Source organism: Gambusia affinis, linkage group LG01 (genome assembly GCF_019740435.1).
Source record: "Gambusia affinis linkage group LG01, SWU_Gaff_1.0, whole genome shotgun sequence".
Taxonomy (NCBI): domain Eukaryota; kingdom Metazoa; phylum Chordata; class Actinopteri; order Cyprinodontiformes; family Poeciliidae; genus Gambusia; species Gambusia affinis.
The window spans coordinates 9,505,526-9,524,446 of NC_057868.1; the positions used below are offsets into that span (position 1 = coordinate 9,505,526).

Consider the following 18,921-nt stretch of genomic DNA (forward strand, 5'->3'; position numbering starts at 1 on the left):
GGAATTTGATTTTGCCGTGGATGCATTTTAAGACACAGGTGCATTCTTGAGTGGCATGATGAAACTATTAATCAAAATCAAGGGGAGAAAATTGAACAAGTCTGATTCATTCTTAGGTACATTTTCCAGCATTTTGGAGGTACTCTGTTTATTTATTCGAACAATTCAAGTATGTACGCCTTGGAAATGTTGAGCCATAATGCTGTGGAGAAAGAAGTCGGTTTATGTGTTTCAGAGATGAACATGCTTTGGCCTAAAATCAATCCCAAAATTAAAGTCAACGCTGAATTACCCGAAGATGAAACTGTCAGTGAAACAAAAGGCCACTCAGTTAGGAAGAAGCCACTACTCCAAAAGCAATATTATAGGCTACAGCACGCTTATTTGCTCAGAGATAAAGACCTTAATTTCTGGAGAGATCTGCTATAGTAAAACTAACAGTGATATGTATGGCCTTAAAGACCATTGTTAGATTTAGAAGAGTAAGGGATAAAGCTTGCAAACACCATCTGAACAGCGACGTACGGTGATGGCAGCATCATGTTGTGCTTGTGTCTTCTAAGATAGAGAGCCCCAATATCTCCAGTCACAGTTTGTAGGTGAAGAATCAAATATTTAGTTGTTAGACCAGCCATCCTCTGTCAGCATCTGTGTGGTTATTAGTGATACAACAGGTCTGAACTAAATTGAAGAGAAACAAACCAAAAAATAATAATAATAACATTTTTGGTTTGTTGTACAAAACTCTTCCCATTTGCTATTTTTTCACAATTTAAATATCTGCCACAAGAAAAAGAAATAATGCTTGAAATAACATCTTACAAGAAAAACAAACTTTCACAGAAGTCTCACAGCAAGAGAATAAATCAACACCTTTATAAATAATGTATCATGAATATGAATGTGTGCAAACAATGCGACACAAGGGAAGTAGTTCAAACACAGAACACCAGTCGTAAACAAGTTCCCAGTCAGTGCTACTGGCTGCCCAGACCAAATCTAGGCAAGTATGTCCATGAATTCACTCTTGTTGACAGTAAGATCCATATGGTTGCAGTTTTAAAATTTCGCATGTTCTTCTGCTCTGACTCATGTTTAGGGTTAAACTAAAATGAACAAGAATTGAGGGATTTATCAGAGAAATCCAGAAAAGTTAAGCATTAGTTTTGATTTATTTTTAATCCCTTCATTTTTTTTACATCATTCTGAATCGTCATTTGCCTAAATGGCCTGAATGGTAACTTCAGTTTATGTATTTTATTTACATATTTACATGCTTTCTGTATAACAGTTCCAGAGAAAGTGCCTGTGCTGATTCCCAGGATTCAGGATGATGACACTGTTCTGCTGGAATGGAGACCACCGCCAGTGACTAATGGCATCCTCACTGGTTATTTTCTAAAGTATCACCTCTGTATGTAAACACATAAAACACACTTCCTGATAATTGATGTACAAGCTTTCAACTTTTTGACTTGGGTTTAATTTAAATATTAACAATGATGTGAAGAAATGTTATCTCTGCATACAAAAAAAGTTAAAGTTAACTCCAAAATGTGGCAACAGGTTACCTGTGTTTAAGTTTCTGGAGATCACCCCTTATTTGATTAACTAAGTTTAAAAATCCACAATATAAAGACCTTTATTCATTCAATTTTATTTAGATGATGCCCTTTGTCTTTCATTTGCCATTTTAGTACATGTTAGTCCAACTAGTGGATTGTTTTGTTTGAGGGTCCTTGTCAGAACAACTAAATCTATGCACTCTCTTAAAGCAGTTATAATAAAAACATTTGCCTTTATGGATCTGGATTTTAAACTAGGCCTGTGGAGTCCTGTTTAGATGTCAAACAAGTTAAGCGCCGAAAATTATTTGTTGAATATTGGCAAAGAAAATAAACTCATGTATAGCTGATATAAGAATTTGAATTCAAAGGAGGAGAATCAAGTCATGTGAAATAGTTCTCTGATGCCAAAAAAGCAGTGAAATAAACCTGAATCCTAATTTCAGAATTTAATTTTTATGGTTTAGGTTTTTAGGGAACAGAGATGATAAATTCCAACTGTGTAAAAGATTGTGTGATAACATTTCTAGCATATATCAGTACTATTTTGAAATGTAAGTGTATAAAAGTTTGAAATTTGAAAGGACAGATGTGTGGGCTTTTGGTTTTTAACCCTACAGTTTTCCCTTACACTGAAAACATTTTCCACAATTTCCGTCTGAGAACCTGATTTCCACCGGTTCCCAGCCTTCCTCTTTTCATGTGTATTATTTTGTCAGACAGTTGGGGGCGCTGTTTAACTCCATACCTTCCACCACATTCTCCCTAAGACTCAGTTTTAACAGCTCCCTCGTTGTTCCTGATCACATTTCTGCTTGGACGCCAGTCTTTTTTTTTTTATTATTTATTTTTTACATTTTTTTCATTTCCTGGTAGAAATGTTTAAGCCAATGCTGGTGGTGCCTCTTGTGTAAATTCCACTGACATTTATCACTCCTCATCCAAGCGCTTCTTCATGTGAGAAAGTGCCTTTCTGCTGTAGTACAGCTAGGGCGAATGAGAGAGTCGGGAGCTTTTATTATGATCTCTATTTTCAAAGCCTACACCCTCGTTTGCTGACATTTCTGAAGTCTTTTGTGTAAAATGTGAATGCACAGACAGCCCTCCGCCGCCTCCATCTGCACCCACAGAGTCTGGCTAGCTCTTCAATACACTCTGCCCCCCAATTCCCCTCCTCTTTGCTTATTTTTTCAGTATCAGATGTCCGACTTTACACACATATACCCACACTGTGCAATCTGTGGGCGTCTGAATGTTTCTTTTCAGCTGAATTGATTCAACTTTTAACTGAAGAACGCTTAAAATCCAGTTTGCTGCTAATGAGCTAAATAAAATAGGATTTGTGGCGCAACAGTGTACGCGCTGTCTGCGTGTCCAGCTGGTTCACAAAAGCAGTTGTTTGATCAATAAATGAGTAATCTGTTGTCACCAGAAACAAAAAAATAATAATAATTCAGCGTTGTGCACCACTGAAGAGTCGCAAAAAGATCTGGCATGCCAAGCTCTTACCTGCCGTTCCAACATTTGCGCAGTAGTGACATCACTGGGGGGGGCTTTCAGGAGGATATTAGAGTGCTGCTTTCACCAGTCTGCACACACGCTTTACTTTGATGTATAATGTATGTTTAGTGATGAGCTGCACTACTGTACTTGTAATTGCCAGGCTTTCTAATTTCTTTTCCGCACTTTCCCTTGTCTCTTTGTTTCGTTGCCTTTTATCTGTTCTCGTTTTCCATTTTTAAACCATTTTCAAATATTTTGCCTTACCTTTAAATGTTTAAAAATATATATATATTTTGCATTTCTTTCATTCCGTCCTTTTCATTGCATCTTCATCTTTTTATTCATTGCCACTTGTTTACAACCCCGTCCTCTTGAGCTCTCCAGTTCCACCTTTCATCTCCTTGCCTTTCGTCTTAATGTATTCCTCCTCGGCTTACCTGTCACCACTTGTATCTCCCCTATTCGCTTTATGTATGATCCAGTGTGACATCTCTTCATCTTCCCTCTCCCTCAAACATTGACCCCCATTATAGCTATGTTCCATTACAACATGACTCACCAATGATAGTTTTTTTGGCAGTGGTCCATCTCGGGTACCGTGTGATCTAAACTGACCTGACGTCCTTCTTGCCTCCTCTTCAGTAAATAAGACTTCGCTGGAGGTGATTGATTCCTTTGAGCTGAACATCACTTTGCCTGACGTCACTCAACACCAGATTGCGAGATCGGATAGGGGCAACCTCTTCCGCTTCTATCTCAGCGCGTGCACTCGAGCAGGTTGTGGGCCTGCAGAACTGGCTGAAAATCACAGTCCTCCAGGTGAGTAGATGAAATCCCTGCATGTACTGGAATTAATGTTTGCATTTGTTTGGGTGGAAGGAAACTCTGCCTTTTGGGGTTTGGAGTAGAGGTGCACAAACATATCCATCGTCCTTGAACAAAGTGGGAGGAGAAAGATAAATTTTTGAAATGAAAATCTTGTCAAAATCTTTGAGAAATAAAAATTTGAAAGGTATGGCATGCTTATGGATTTCTAAACACTATTCACTTGTAGTAATTATATATATTTTCCTAAGACTTAATGATCTGATCAGAGAAGGAACACTAAACAACACTGAACACACTCTTCCCAATGTTAAACTTGGTGATGGCAGCATTTTGCTACTTTTCTTCAACGGAGACAAATCCAAGCTCAGACCAGTTGGAAATTTGTGGCAAGATGTGAAAATATTGTTTACAATCACTCAACTTTAGATATTTTGCAAAAGAGAATAACTTTTAGTCTGACTCTCCCTAGACCTTGCTCTAACAAACATTTGAAAGGAAAACATATGATTTGCAGTGTGTCCCACTGCAAATCATTTAAGGAATAAAACAACCATGTTGAAGAAGATGCTTTACTCAGATAAGAGAAAAGTCTGACGTTTTTGTTCTACGTGCAAAAATGTGGTGGAAAACTAACATTGGTATCACCATTTTTGTGATGTAGTGATGCTTTTCTCCAATAGTGACAGTGAAACTCGTCAGTGTTTATGGGGATTGAGATGAGGCTAGGCACAGGGCAATAGTGGAAGCAAACATGTTAAATGCTGCGTGAAGTGATGTGGTGATTAGTATTACTGACCCCTAGAAAAAAGGTCTGCAGTTTATCAGATTTCCTCTCCATATGCACGCTTGGGTTTTCTCCAGGTACTGTTTCTTCCCTTTCCACCCACAGTATCAAAACAGTTCAGTCCTTAGAACTAGAAATTGAGATTTGGCCTTGAGGTCAAGGAAAGTTTCAGGAAATTTAGCAATCGTTGTGTAAAATGATTGTACCATTCTCTTTGTCTCAACCTACACACTCCACTACCAGCCATTGAGTAAACCAGAAAAATAAGTTAAAGAATGTGCTTTTTTTTTTTTTTACCCACATCAAATAACTAAGGCTTTAATTTCCCTTTGATAAGACTTTCAGGAAAATGAGGGAGAAAAAGAAATTGTTTTATCTGCAGCTTTATCTGTAGCTCCACATTAGCATTTTTCCCCTCTTGAATCCACAAACTTGACATAAATCTTTTATTTTTTTTAATGTGGCAAACACAAATCTTTGGTTTATTTAATATACCATAACCTCCATGCAATGATGTAAGTGGTGCTTTTTCCCTGCAGCAGCTAAAAGCAAGGTTTCACTGTTGCATCGGGTTTTTGCCGGCTGGAGGCGAGTGCTTTGGTGGTCTAAACAGAAAGAGAGGCTTCTGACTTTGAAAGTAGCTGCAGTCATCACACTGGTTGAATTTGGAGCTTTACAGCTAGATGCAAACATAATCTGCACACAAAGTGAAGGGTACTTCATTTATTTATGTAAGGAGAGAAGAATTGTTCACATAGATGGATGAAACAATTTTACTAATAAGAACTATGTACGATTGTCATCAACAAGGCAATTTGTTTCACTCAGTGCCTCTTTCTACACTGAGTTCATGTCTTGTGAATCTCTTTCAAACTTCTGAATAGACTCTGTTTCACAATCCTCGAGGTTGCAGTTAACTATCTTGGTTTGGGCAAAATTGTCCACTACATTTTTCCTTCCACTCAATTTTCCAATAATATTTGTGTCATTACAGCATAGTACCGAACATTTCTATACAGCAACATTCCCATAATTAAACCATTTTATTGAATTAGTGTTTCTTTTTATTTCCTGACACTAGTAATCAAAATTAAAAGAAGCATATATATATGTTTACATGTAAAATTGTAAAATGTAATTATTGAAATAAATTAACTTTTTGAGGACATTGTAGTTTATTCAAATGCATGAAGGCAGGTTAAATGAATGCCACTGTGACATGCTTCCATGTTTTTGGTAACTATGAAATGTTGCTTCACTGTGCACAGATAAATCCACAGGAAGTTATCTTGAATATTGTGAGTCACATGACCTGCAGGTGAAAGGATTCTCTCAAGCCAATGACTGTGGTGGGCGAGAGGAGGTGTAATTTGTATGGATTTTCACTGAATTGTGAAATGAGTAATTGTCGCTGATAAATAAAGCAGTGCAGAGTCTTCCAGCCATTACCTTGCAGAGCGAGCGGAAGGATAAGGAGGAAAAGAGAGCATGAGAAAATCTTAGTAAGCTGTAAAACAAAAATAAGGGAGAGGAAAAAAAGTATTTTATATTTTTGTAAATATCTGTAGATGAGACGCCTTCCTGCATTAGTGGATGTCCAGCTGAGAGCCATTACATGCATTGTTTGTAAATGTGGTTGAGCAGAGGCTTGATGGGAAGATGAAATACTTCTGTTTGAAAGAGTTGTCCTCAGGGTATGTTAGTCACAATGCAGAGGAGAGATTTATGGATGCCAGTAGGATGGGGCTGGGCACATAAATGGGAGGAACATGTGACACAGTTACAAAATGAATGCATATGAATGAGGGATCTTCTTTTTAAAATTGCGTCTGTGTTCTTTAAGTGAGAGGAGCTCCTGAATGGGCGTTTCTGGCCTTATCAGAAAAATAATCTGGATATAAAAATCTTTCTTTACAAGCAGAGGTCTTATGATACAAAAGGAATGTCACAAATATGAGATGAAAGTATAGAAACATTTGCAAACACCTAGGAAACAAAAACCCAGAAAAAAAAAAAAAACTGAGAGAGAATTTCTAACAGCCGGCGTGGAACAAAGACAAAAATCTCACGAGATAAGAAAGCAAGAAAAATTCAGCAGGCTGCAAAATAAAAAAAAATATACAGAAGACAGAAAGCACAGAGAAGCATATGCCTAGAAAGTCACAGAAAAATAACCCACTTCTCAACAGATAAAATAACTTGCTTCCTGGTGGAGTATTCAAACAGCAGTTTTCACAAATAAAAATATAGGACATTAAATCTAAAAGTTAAGCTGTAACTTCGTTAGTCAGGGCCTGATTTCCCCTTCACATTAATCAGCACATGATTCATGCGTCGGTGTGAAAAACAGCAGTGTGTTTTATTAAAATGGAAGATCAGCTTGAGTAGATATTTACGCTTGACAGTCCAATTCATAAGACAAGTAATGACATAAAAAATGTTAATTAAAAAAAATTTACATTAAAGACGCAGATGTCCCAGTTATTTTTCCTGACCAATATCTGTAATATAAAATGTTTGTGGCTTGAATGGCATCGTGGATGAGCTCTTACTTGCATGTTGAACCATTTAAATGGGAGGCCTCATGTGGTGTACACGTTGTATGAAATTGGCAATGTACACAGCAGGTGGCTGATGACTCTAAAGTTTCTCATTCACGGCTTATGATTCGCTGAAATAAATGAAATGGTACTTTAAGTCACATTTGACCCTCTGGTTACAAATTTTAAATATTCAAAGTGAAATAATCTGCAAATACTGAATCTTAAAGATATGGCTTGTTGTTTATTCAATTTGAAATAATAGTTTTGTTTTGGTTTCTTAGCAGCAGAGTCAGCTTTTTTTCCTGTTGAACTCTCCAAGATGTTTGGAAAATAATACCTGTTTCTACAGAGAAAAAAATATTCCCTAAAATCAAGTTTTAAAATAAACTTTTATTATATGTTATTAAAGTGTTTTCTTTGACTGGAAACGATAAAACTTTGACTGGTCCAGTGGCTTTGAAGCCTTCCAACTGCCTACCTCATCTCCAAACATAAGGCAGATCTTATGCTTAAGCAAAAATACCATGGGAAATATGAAAAGGCTGACCAGCAATTGTAAGAACGGTTCAACTGCTTTAAGATCTTTAAATATTTTTAGTCTTTTGAGAGATTCCAGGCTCTTTTTCGCTCAGGAACAAACTTCATGATCAAAGAAAAATATTTTTAATAGCTTTTTGGGCTAACTGTAAATAGTAATATCAATAAACTTGTGCTTTTGCTTCTTTGCAAAATGGTTTGTGCAACCATGGGCAGAAAGCAATGCTGCACACATACACACACAAAAACCTAAATAAAACACAGATACTAGTGCAAAGTAATTTAAGTTGCACCATGATGTTACAGGGCTTTATAAAAAATGGCAGAGTTAAAGCCAAACTTTGCATGTTAAGGCTTATGTTTTATTAGGGAAACTATCTGTAATTATCTGATGACTTTGATCTTGTAATAACCATTATGTTCTATGAAAGATAAAGTATTTTGTCAACCAAACAAGAAAGGTCCTCCACAGTTGATGCACTTTTGGATAAAAGCTAGAATCTTGAAAAGAATCAAAGATATCATGAATCATTGAAAAGATAAATTTAATAAAGTTTTATTAAGAGGTTAAAATGAAAGCCTGGTGAAATTTTCAAGAAACTATTTTTAATAATTAGCATTACCATATTATTTATGATTTGAGTTGCTGTTGTCTATTAATTTCTACTTTAAGTCTGTCTTCCCACAAGTCACTAAAACACAGATTGCTCCTGCTGGTGTTTGTAAGAATGCTTTGTTCCCACATCTGTGTCAGACTGTGTGGCTGAGCCAGCCTGCTCTGGAAACCTTGAAGCCAGCTTTCTGCTGTATTCTGCTGTATTTAATTTTTTTTCCGTTTCTTTCCCCTCAAGATTTTTCCTTTGCTCCAGCTGTGGTTCCTGTTCTGAACAGTATGTACCACCGCCTGCAGCTGATGTAGCTAGTCCACATAGACATATGCTGGTATAGAGATAGACCAGGTTGTAGGCGTGCTGTTCTTGTAGTGTAGAGCCGGTCATAGCCTGAGCAACAGCTTGTCCTTTAAGGCTGTACTAATAAAATCTCCAAGATGAACTCCTGTTTCTAACTGTTCAGAAAAAAGCAACAAAAAGGTTAGGGACCAACAGCAATTGTTGTGACTTAATATAAGAGATCCTGATTTACTGATCAGACTTTGCTGTAGTTGCTGCCTAAAAGCTTGACTTAACACAGGTGTCCCACTTGTTCTAACAACTCTGACTTAATACAGCTTATAGTGCTCCCTTGTTGAGTGTGCTGCCTTGGAGTATTGCAGTAGAAATTTGAGGCTTCATTTTCATTGCAGTGATCTACTGTGAACAATTTTACTCGTTTTCTGAAAGTCAGAAAACTTCCAATCTCCCACCGATATTCATATGATCACATTTTTCTTAGACACAGAGTAATTTCAACGTGACCTCATATCTGTGCTTGGTGAGCGGAGTCAGGAAATGTCTGTTTTGCTTAATGCAGGGCGAAGACCAGATGCGATGCTCTCTTCTGATCTGTAAATCTGCTCTTCATGAGTGTAAATCCATCTTTTCTCAATTACGTTTGAGGGCTAGACTTAGCTTTTGAACTGTCTTCTTGAAGGGATCCTGCGAGATGCGCTGGTCTCAAGCTATGGGGGATCCTGTTTTCCTCCACTAATCCTCTTTTCCTGCCATCTCTCTCCTTTTCTCTGCGCCTCTCTCGTTTCCATTCCTCCTCCTGTTTCTTCTCTGCTTTATCAGTTTTGCCGCTGTTCAACATAAGCTCTTATGTGAGTGACACCTTTGCCAAAATCAGCTGGTCTGCTGGAGAAAAGCAGGATGACTCTCGGCTTTATTTGGCTTATGTGAATAACTGTAAGCTACTTTTCCTGTCCCAGCCTTTGGTAAACATTGATAGGAGGCTCATGGCATATCATATGTAGGTATACTTAGCAACTAAATATATGTATATGTTTTGACTTTACTCCTTTCCATAGCTATTTCCAAATGTGTTCTAGATATATTCAAATTAAGGCGGAGTCATTGTTGACAAAGATTTCCTCCCAGGAAGGCATTAAAAAAACAAGTGACAAAGGTGAGGGGAGGAATACAAAGAAGCATTATTAGCCTCTTTCACAAAACATTTCAAATCGAGACTCAGCTGCAAATCAAAGGAGTACATGTTTCTTTCTCAGCATGTCTACGTTACACAAAATACTTTCTACAAGTTAAAACAGAAAGAGATTTGACTACTAGAGACACAAATAATGAGGTGATCACCTGCTTCCAAACATGACGAACGTTTATAAAATTATCATCCTGAAATACTGATCGTTTTAAGCTGCTGGAAGTCTGCTTTGGTCTTTGAACTGCTAACAGTTAGCCTAATCCTCTGATCAATTCATCTGTATTTCTTCTAAGAGAGCTTAGATATTATTCACTTGTCATGTTTCAACAAAATATATTTTAAAAAATAGCTAAACTCTCCATTTAATGTGAAAACACACTAGGAAATAGTCTGTAATCTGAAACTTATCAATTCTTGTTATTTGCATATAAGAAGTCACTAGGCTGTTATAGTTAGTGGTGCTCAGCTTCCAGATGGCTGCTTGGTCTACAGAATTATAAAGAAATAATAGTAGAGGCATAATTTTACATGTCACATGCTTCAGTTTTCTTTCTTCTATAGAAAGGAAGATATCTGACATTTAGTATATTTCATGCCTCGTGGTCACCATTTCCCTAGTTGCATTTCACTCCACATTTCCTGTGGTTCTGTGATCGCTGCTTCATTTATCATCAGCTCACATGTCCATAGGGTATCGGTGGATTGGTGGGAGATTCATAAATAATCACAGGCAGATTAAAGAGGAGTATTTTGCAGCTGTCTGAACTGTTTAGTTAAAAAAAAGTTGTTCTCATGCTTTCTGCACTTAAATGACAACATCGCCAGACATAAAGCCAGACGTAAGCCTGGAATCAATGAGCTCTGCGGCTCATTGACTCCTTTGAATGTAATGCAATGGTTGATTTTGTCTTTGTTTTGCCTTTTTACTGTTTAATACTCTATCAGAAGTGACAGCCTAATATAGATGAAGGGAATGTGAGTTTAATGCAGTGTGAAAGGATCCTCGCAAACCCAAGTGAGCCACGCTTATGCTTAAAGACGAAGGTTTTATAGAATTATTCAAACAAATTAATGTGATCGAAAGATTGTTGATCTCTGTATCTCTTTGCTCTTTTTTGCTAGCAGAAAAAATCGGAACGGAAGCCAGCACTTCAACTCAGCGCTGGTTCATCGGGACTCTGTGTGCGGCGGCATTACTCACCCTTCTGGCAGTGATCGTGTGCTTTGTGATGAAAACCAAGGGTGGCAAATATGCAGGTATGCAGCCAAGAATAACTGATCAAGGTCCGTTATCCTTGATCAGAAAAGGATCCCCTCATCATTTTGTTCAGGAAAGTAAATCAAAAATTCTGCAGAAAGAAATTTCAGTCTGCTTTAGGGAGTTGTTCAGTCCTTCTCCAGCTCTGTTTGGAAATACTTGCTATTCAGTGCCTTGGAAAAGTCTTAATACTCCATTGAAGGTGTTTTTTTTGTTGTTGTTGTTTTATTTTTTATTTTACCTTTTGTCACTTTACTACCACAAACTTCCAAAATTATGAAATAGAAAAAAATATATTAAATTGTTTTCAAAATACTTTTCAAAAAACATTTCAAAGGTGTGACATTGGTCGGTATTCAGTTCCTTTTATTTGTTCATAATGCAACCAGTTGCCTTAAGAAGTGATTTTTGTCAGTCTGTTTGTAATTTAATCTCAATATGTTCTGTAAAGTCATTAAGAAGTTTAAATTGGTGTTAGAAAATAAATAATAGCCTTACTCTAGTTCAGCGCATGTGGCAAGAGTTAGAAAAATTAAATTTTTCTGATTTTTATATTAAAACATTTAAAACACATGCCATTTTCCTCCACTCAACAATAATTGAGAAGTAGTAAATAACACAAATATACAGACGTTTGTAGTTGTTAGGTGAAAAAAAAAGAAAAAGGTTTTAATACTTTTACAAGGCACTGTTAGTGCATCACCCTTTGTCCCAGCAGTTCCAAGCCCAGGATCATCTACATGCATCTGCTGTAGTTTACTTGTAAATTGAACACTGGAAGTTTTCACGACACTTGTTAGTTCTGCTTGACAAAAATGATTGCACTTTTTGTCCGGCATGGGAAGTGAGAATGAGCAGTTTTTGTTCCCCTGTTTCCTAACCCTCACCTATGCAATCTTCTGTGGCTCTTTCCTTGTCCTGCTCTGTATCAAAGCCAGTTTCCATCTCCCAGCATTTTGTCCCTGTAAACTGTCTCTTTCACATTCCAACCTTCGTTCCCTACTTCTTCCCCACTATGGCTACTATGCTTCTTTGCCTGAAGTGGTGTTTGACAAGAATCACTGAATTTTTCATCATCTTAGTTTGATTGCCCCTTTGTACATCTAGCTCTTTTCACAAAACTCCCTTCTTTTGTCTGCCTCAAAAGCAACTTTTATTTTCAGAGGGTGTTTACACAAGGGGCAGACAGCACTTGGTGCACACATGCTAAAGAGATGCTCTACATGTTGACTTGACGTAATGTGGACACGTGTCAATAGATCTTTGAACAGTTAAAAACATGTCTGGTCTGACTCCAAGTGTAACCCAAGTTCTACATTTATTTTGTTTCTCTTAGCAAAATGTTAAAAATGCACAATGCTCTGCATACATTGTAGAGTATCTTGTATGTGTGTTGCACTAATTATGAACATCATTCACTCTGATTATAAAAGTGAAACGGCAACTGTCTGTTTTCCTTCCCTCTTTCAGTAAAAGAGAAGGAAGATCTCTTTCCCGATGCTGAGTCACACGCAATGAACGACGAGCCCTATGAATACAGGTGAGCTGCATGAAGTTAATTAACCTCATTGACATTGCTTTATGTTCTGGCAACAGTTGGCAGCTGTAAATAACCTCAAATGTGAATATGATAAATAAGTACTCGCAAATTACAGATATGCTCTTTTCCCCTTCCCGTCCTAAAAGCAAACCTCGCACTCATGACGTTTACCAGGATCAACCTGAAAGCCAGTGCACTCATCATTTAATGGGCTAGGTAACCACAAAGTGTGCTTAAGAGTAGTGGATGACCCTCGGCTTAAGCTTTGTTTCCTTTTAGCTGGAATTATGTGTTTTCACTCAGTAGTTAGATTTGGGTTGTGTGCGTGTTCATGCGTTTCAGACCTTGTGACCCGTGTTATGCTTGTAGGCTATTTTAATGTTTGTGTGTGTGTGTGTGTATTTGGCATTTTTTCGAGGTTCTTAGGTACAGCATATATATAGAAACACAGACTTTTCTTTTTTTCTTTTTTCCCCTCATAACATGAACAATTTCAACCAAACAGGTAAACACAGCAAAATTGATCAGACGTAAAACAAATGTTCATAAAGTTCGGGCATGTGGGGTCGATTCTGTCCACTATCGGTTTCCATATCTTGATAAATCCCTTGTTGTCATCCTGTTCAGTGTAAGTTAGTTTTTCCAATTAGTTAATTCTTAAAAGCTCCTTGTACCAGTGACTCAATGTGATGATATATTTAAAAAAAATTTAATGAGCTTACAGATGTGCAGCTGTCCTTAAACAATTAGTCAAATTGATTCTGCTGCTGGTATTTGAAAAATTTATGTAATTTGACAGAAACTGATTTTTTTTACATAGATGAAGCTCATTTAATACACATTTTATTTTTTTAGTAGTTGAAAAGATTACTGCGATAATCTTGAAAAGATGCACAAAAAGGTAATAGCTCCACATATCTATTAGAGAATATGAAAACTGTCTTTATTTTTTTTATTATTCATACTATTTCAATATAGTTTATTGCACAGGATGGTATTAACTTCTAATCACAGAATAAATATATAATATATATAACTATATAATAATAATATATTAAGTAAAGATGCAGTCAAGCTCAAAGGCATTCATACCACTAGCGTGTATAGATGTGAAATTTTTATTTTACCTAAATGTTTGCTTCTGAAATGAGAAATGCATTTCTCAAAAGAGGACAAAAAAAATGGAAAAGTCTGTCTGTCTGAGTTCAGTACATGCATAAGGAGAAAATATTTTAAAATAAATCTTATTAAATATTTGGTCTGATACTAACTCAGTATCTGGCAAACTGACACTGAGTTAGTTTAGCTTGACTACCCAGAGCAATAATTGTCTCACTTCCAGAAAGAAAAAAACACAGTTGGTCAAAACTCTTTGTGTACCACATTTAATCCGCCATCATGTGACAAGAATTATTGATTTAATGGGTAAAATCTGCCTACTTTTTTATTCTGCAGATGAGTTTTGGCTCTCGGTTAGAAGCAATACATTCTCAGTTCTGTGGTCTGCAAATGTGTTTCTAATAACAGCGAGTTTTCAACTCTCAGAACCCCTGAGTGCAAATTAGCATGCACCTGCAAATCCTGATTGGAACCAGAGCAAATTAATACCAGGAACTTATGGAGAATCATTTGAAATGAGTCAGGCTTCTTAATCACTTTTCCATTGTGCTCAAAACCCAGATGTTAGGAGACGCTAATATGATTTTGACTGATGTTTTTTTTTTTTTTTTTTAGCTCATACTCTTGTTGTTCACAATAACATTCATGAGAAGTTGTTTAGAATTGCATGAGAATAAATATGACAAAATTTACCTGATTCAAAATCAATAAAATACATAAAATGCTTAGTGCCTTACTAAATGAATATATATTGAAATAAGATGAACACTTTCATGCTGTAAATAAACTAGCATTAGTAAGCTATTTTAAATATGTAAACAATAATAGCAATTGCAGGAGCTTGTACATTTGATTTAGTCAAGGGGCAATTTTTTTTTTACTTACACACACATGAACCATTTTTACCAAGTAGATAACTTTTGATTCCAATTTGTTCCAGTGAATATCACTCAATGCAACTGTCCATCACACTGTGCAGAGTCTTATTTGATCTTTAAAACTGTTCATCTCATGTTATGTTGGCCTCTGACACGAAATCCAAATCAATCAAAATTTGTGGTGGCAACGTGACAAAATGTGAAAAGGTTTCATGTCAATACTTTGGGTTTGAAGACGCGTCTCTCGAAGTGTGATACCGGACGAAAACAAGCCTCTACACGCTCAACACACAAAAGAAGCCACATCATTTGTTAGTGACTGTGTGCAGATTTTTGTCTCCAACAAACTGCTTAGAATGCTCCTCATGGTTGGTTTCATGAGGCTGTTTGCTGTCCCGTCCCCCCAGAGTGCCCTTAGCTTTTCTGTGATGTTGTTTGGCTGCCTTCAGAGCTGGTTTCAGGGCTCTCGTATGCCCTTTGAATCTCTGAAGGCAATAGACCACCCACTGGTATCCCATGTGTCTGGCTAGCTGACAAGTGGTAATTATGCTTCTGATGCTTTCTCTTTTGAGACCGCCATCTATGCCTTTTGCCCCTCCGTCCTCTGCAAGAACAGCAGGTGTTATGGTTGCGCCCGGTTATTTGACTCATATAATTGTTTTTGGTTTTTTTTACCCTCACCCTTGAATAAATATTTTTCTACTTAATGTGCAATTAGGGGGAGAAAAAAAAAAGTAGTACATGTGCGGAAATGTTTTTCTTGATGCTTTCTATGTACAACTTTAATATAAAAAAAAAATGTAAACGCAAGACAAAGAAAATGCATCTGAGTGTCTCCATGAATCCAAATTGGATCGATATTTATCACAGGCAAGACATAAAGGATCACTTTATGTCTGGCGATGTTAATCTGGAGCCTCCCTTTTTTGCTGTTTGTGAAACAACTTTTGTACTGAAACAGGAGCAGGATACACCAAATAGAGGCTCTTGAGTAAGCTGGGGCTCAACTGCTCTCAGCCCCATTTTATCGCAGTATTCAAAGTCACTGTGGGCGGGCGGCTGCGGCAGTGGCATTTCTCCGCTCTTAGATAACAGCCACTTATCTTCAGCGCTCTGGAGACGTCGGAGAAAGAAGGTTTGATAAGGAAAAGCCTGGGAAAAAGAAGGTTGTAATGTGGACCTTATGTGGCTTGCATCATAAACGGCTTCGCAAAGTGGCCGAGATAAGATTGGTTATTAAAAGTCACTGTGAAGGAGACTCAAAATATAATCTTTGTCTTCGGCTCGGCTCTTGTGCTAGAAACCCCGCTCGCAATTTTGTGCTTCTCTTCGACTCAGGTGTCAACCACAATATGCTTCAGTAAGCACTATCATGTATGAAACACCGGAGATTTTGTGAGCGTCAGGGCTTTGTGTTGTGAATACAAAATCAAAGTGGAAGAGAGGTGTTACTAAAATTGATAGTTTAGGCAAAGAAGGAAGAATGTCAGTGCTTTGAGGTGACCCTGTGATTTAAAGACAAACACCTGTGAGTTGGCCACTCGCCCTGCGTTAAATTGGCATCTAATCTCCTTGGGTCGCGCACGAGCCCCCGGGAATACCAGGAATGACAGGCTGTTTGTCTGGGATTGCATACGCACCACTTCTCCCCCCCCAGCTCACCCCTTCTGCCTTCCACCAACTCAGTCGTCTTCTCCTCCACCACAGACACAAACCTTCCACTTGGCATCTTTCTCACTGCAGTCTGGCAATTTCCATCGCTGACTCTAAAGAGATTTGAAATTGCCTTTGGTCTTGGAGCTTTGGCAATTAGCAATTAGTGAAGTGATTGTAGACAGCTCTCCCTGCCCCTCCCATCCCCCCACATGCTTTCCTTCCTGCTGTGCGTCTTCCTCCGCCTTCTGCATGTAGTTATATACTGTATTTTGTTGTTCGTTAGTGGGCTGGTGTGGCTTCGCATTCGGTGCTGCTAATGCAAAATGTTTTCTTGGGTTTCTCCGTCTAGTTTCCATATTTAATGAAACCCCTGGTAGAGATGTGTGAAAAGGCTTAACATAAGTTTGCTGTGCCATAGTCTCACATTGAATCATTTTCTTATTCAACCTTTAATTTGAGCACATTTATTCAGCGCTTTAAAAGTTTTTAACCAAAATCATCATTGATACACAAATTGACACAACTGCTGACAGTGCTTTGTTAGCCTTTTGTTTACTTTTTTCCTTTTGTTGGAGTTGTTAGTTATGCCACTTATTAAACAGGATTCTTTGCAAATTTCTTTCCCAATGTGCAATTTTTATTTAAATGCATTTAAATTTAAATACATTGTACAATTAGAGATTACACTATTGTCATAAAAGATTAATTTATTCTAATAACTTTGGTTTTTCAAGTTTTTAGCAAAGGTGCCAATAAATAAGAATAGTGTCTAAGATTATGTCATAAACATGAGATTTAATTTTATTTTTTTTGTCATTGTATGCTTGATTTGAGATGTTCTGGCTTTTTCAATGCGACACTGACCCCGACCCGCCTTCTTTTGTCACCGATGACAGTGGCAGTGACACAAAACGACTGAAGAAACCCATCTTGGGTTCCACAGACGACACGGGTGAGGACAAAATCAGCAGAGATAGCTTGGTCGATTACTCCGATGGAGAAGGAGAATTCAGCGAGGACGGCTCATTCATTGGAGAATATGCCGGACCCAGGTACCGGGATTCCATCAGTGAGCCCAGCGGAGCCAGTGGACCCAGCACTGCCACTGTGTAAAGCCAGTATCCACCATCAAACAGTCTCCGTCAGTTCCTGTGACGAAAACATTTTCATTTCTGATTGTACTACTTTAAACCTAGTCTGATTGACAAAACATGGTAGAATAAATTATTCTCAGGTATTAACTGTTTTACTGCTGGGAGAGTTTTTGCCCATGTTTTGTTTTAAAGAAAGTGGATATTTCTGGGTTCTCTCTGGGTTCTCCGGCTTCCTCCCACAGTACAAAAACATGACTGTCAGGTTAATTGGTCTCTCTAAATTCTCCCTAGGTGTGAGTGTGTGTGTGCATGGTTGTGTGTCCTGTATGTCTGTGTTGCCCTGCGACAGACTGGTGACCTGTCCAGGGTGAACCGCCTCTCGCCCGGAACGTAGCTGGAGATTGGCACCAGCAACCCTCCAGACCCCATTAGGGAGAAGGGTGAACAGAAAATGGATGGATGGATGGATGGATATTTCTGGCGTAAACATAGGTGTGATGTCACATATGACTATGTACATACTGTAATAGAAAAAAATGAGCTATATTTTATTAGAGTGATTTAAGTTTGACATCGACAATATTGCTTTTATACCAACCGGCCTATATTACGCTGTTTTTTTTGTTTGTTTTTTTTTTACAACTTTATACAGTCTTGGAAAAAAAAGGGTCATAAAAGGTTTTCAGTAAAGTAAAAAATAAATAAATAAAAATGTTAACATTTTTGTATTTTTACACAGAATGTGTTCTTGTATTGCCATAAATGCTCCTCTTTCCCTTCATTTTCATCCCTTTTCAGCACATTTGAAATGTAATTTTTATATGCACGATGTGCAATTTTCCACAGTCCAAATATTGCATTTTTAACAAAGGGGACACAGAAATATGAAGAAAATAAAGTTATTTCTCCAAGCCAAAGCCTATTTTTTGAATTTCATTATACCAGCTTGTGAAAAAGAGGATGTACATAGATATAGCAGCCACTTTACTGACTACACATTTCTTGCTGCGGCTTGTACCAAATCTGTCTTCAAGATGAACTTAATTATATTCAACAAAGTTTCAGAAATGTTCCTCAAAACTTTGGTGATCATACTGACAGATTAAATTGTTTCATAAATCTCTTATTGTCCAGGTTTGGTAAAATTGAACTTACTTTAGTTTGTGTAGCTTTCTACTGCCATTGACCACCTGCTTTGAAATTCCACTTGACCATTCACACACTGTACAGCTTAGGTGGTTGCAATAAGTGGCTATTTGAGCAACTTCTTTTTGCTCAAATAACTTTTTTTGGTTCGACTAGGCTGGCATATAGGAGCTATTTCTGTCAAAACAGCTGCCACTCACTGAAGAGTCATGGTTGCGCATAAAAATTTTAACACTCGGACCGGTCTGTCTGGAACCAACTGCCTTCAAAGTCAATTCAATGCCATTCCCTCCAGATTTTGATCTACTCTATACTTCAAGTTGTACTTCCCAAAACTGGCTGAATTCAAGTGCGGTTAAAGGAAATGTTCAGG

General features: G+C 37.5%; 1 protein-coding gene across 8 annotated transcripts in view; it reads left to right on the top strand.

Moving 5' to 3' along the window:
• Positions 1 to 18,313, top strand: part of LOC122834664 (neural cell adhesion molecule L1-like protein) — a 61,584-nt gene extending 43,271 nt beyond the window's left edge. For 6 of the 8 annotated variants that reach the window (XM_044123356.1, XM_044123325.1, XM_044123342.1 and 3 more), the window contains 5 exons: positions 1,292 to 1,414; positions 3,711 to 3,887; positions 10,980 to 11,114; positions 12,586 to 12,655; positions 17,205 to 18,313. In XM_044123356.1, coding sequence (XP_043979291.1) covers positions 1,292 to 1,414; positions 3,711 to 3,887; positions 10,980 to 11,114; positions 12,586 to 12,655; positions 17,205 to 17,421 — 722 coding nt within the window. In that variant the 3' untranslated portion in view covers positions 17,422 to 18,313. The remainder of the gene's footprint in view (positions 1 to 1,291; positions 1,415 to 3,710; positions 3,888 to 10,979; positions 11,115 to 12,585; positions 12,656 to 17,204) is intronic. The other 2 variants (XM_044123333.1, XM_044123363.1) reach the window with 1 other exon arrangement.
• The last annotated feature ends 608 nt before the right edge of the window (positions 18,314 to 18,921 follow it).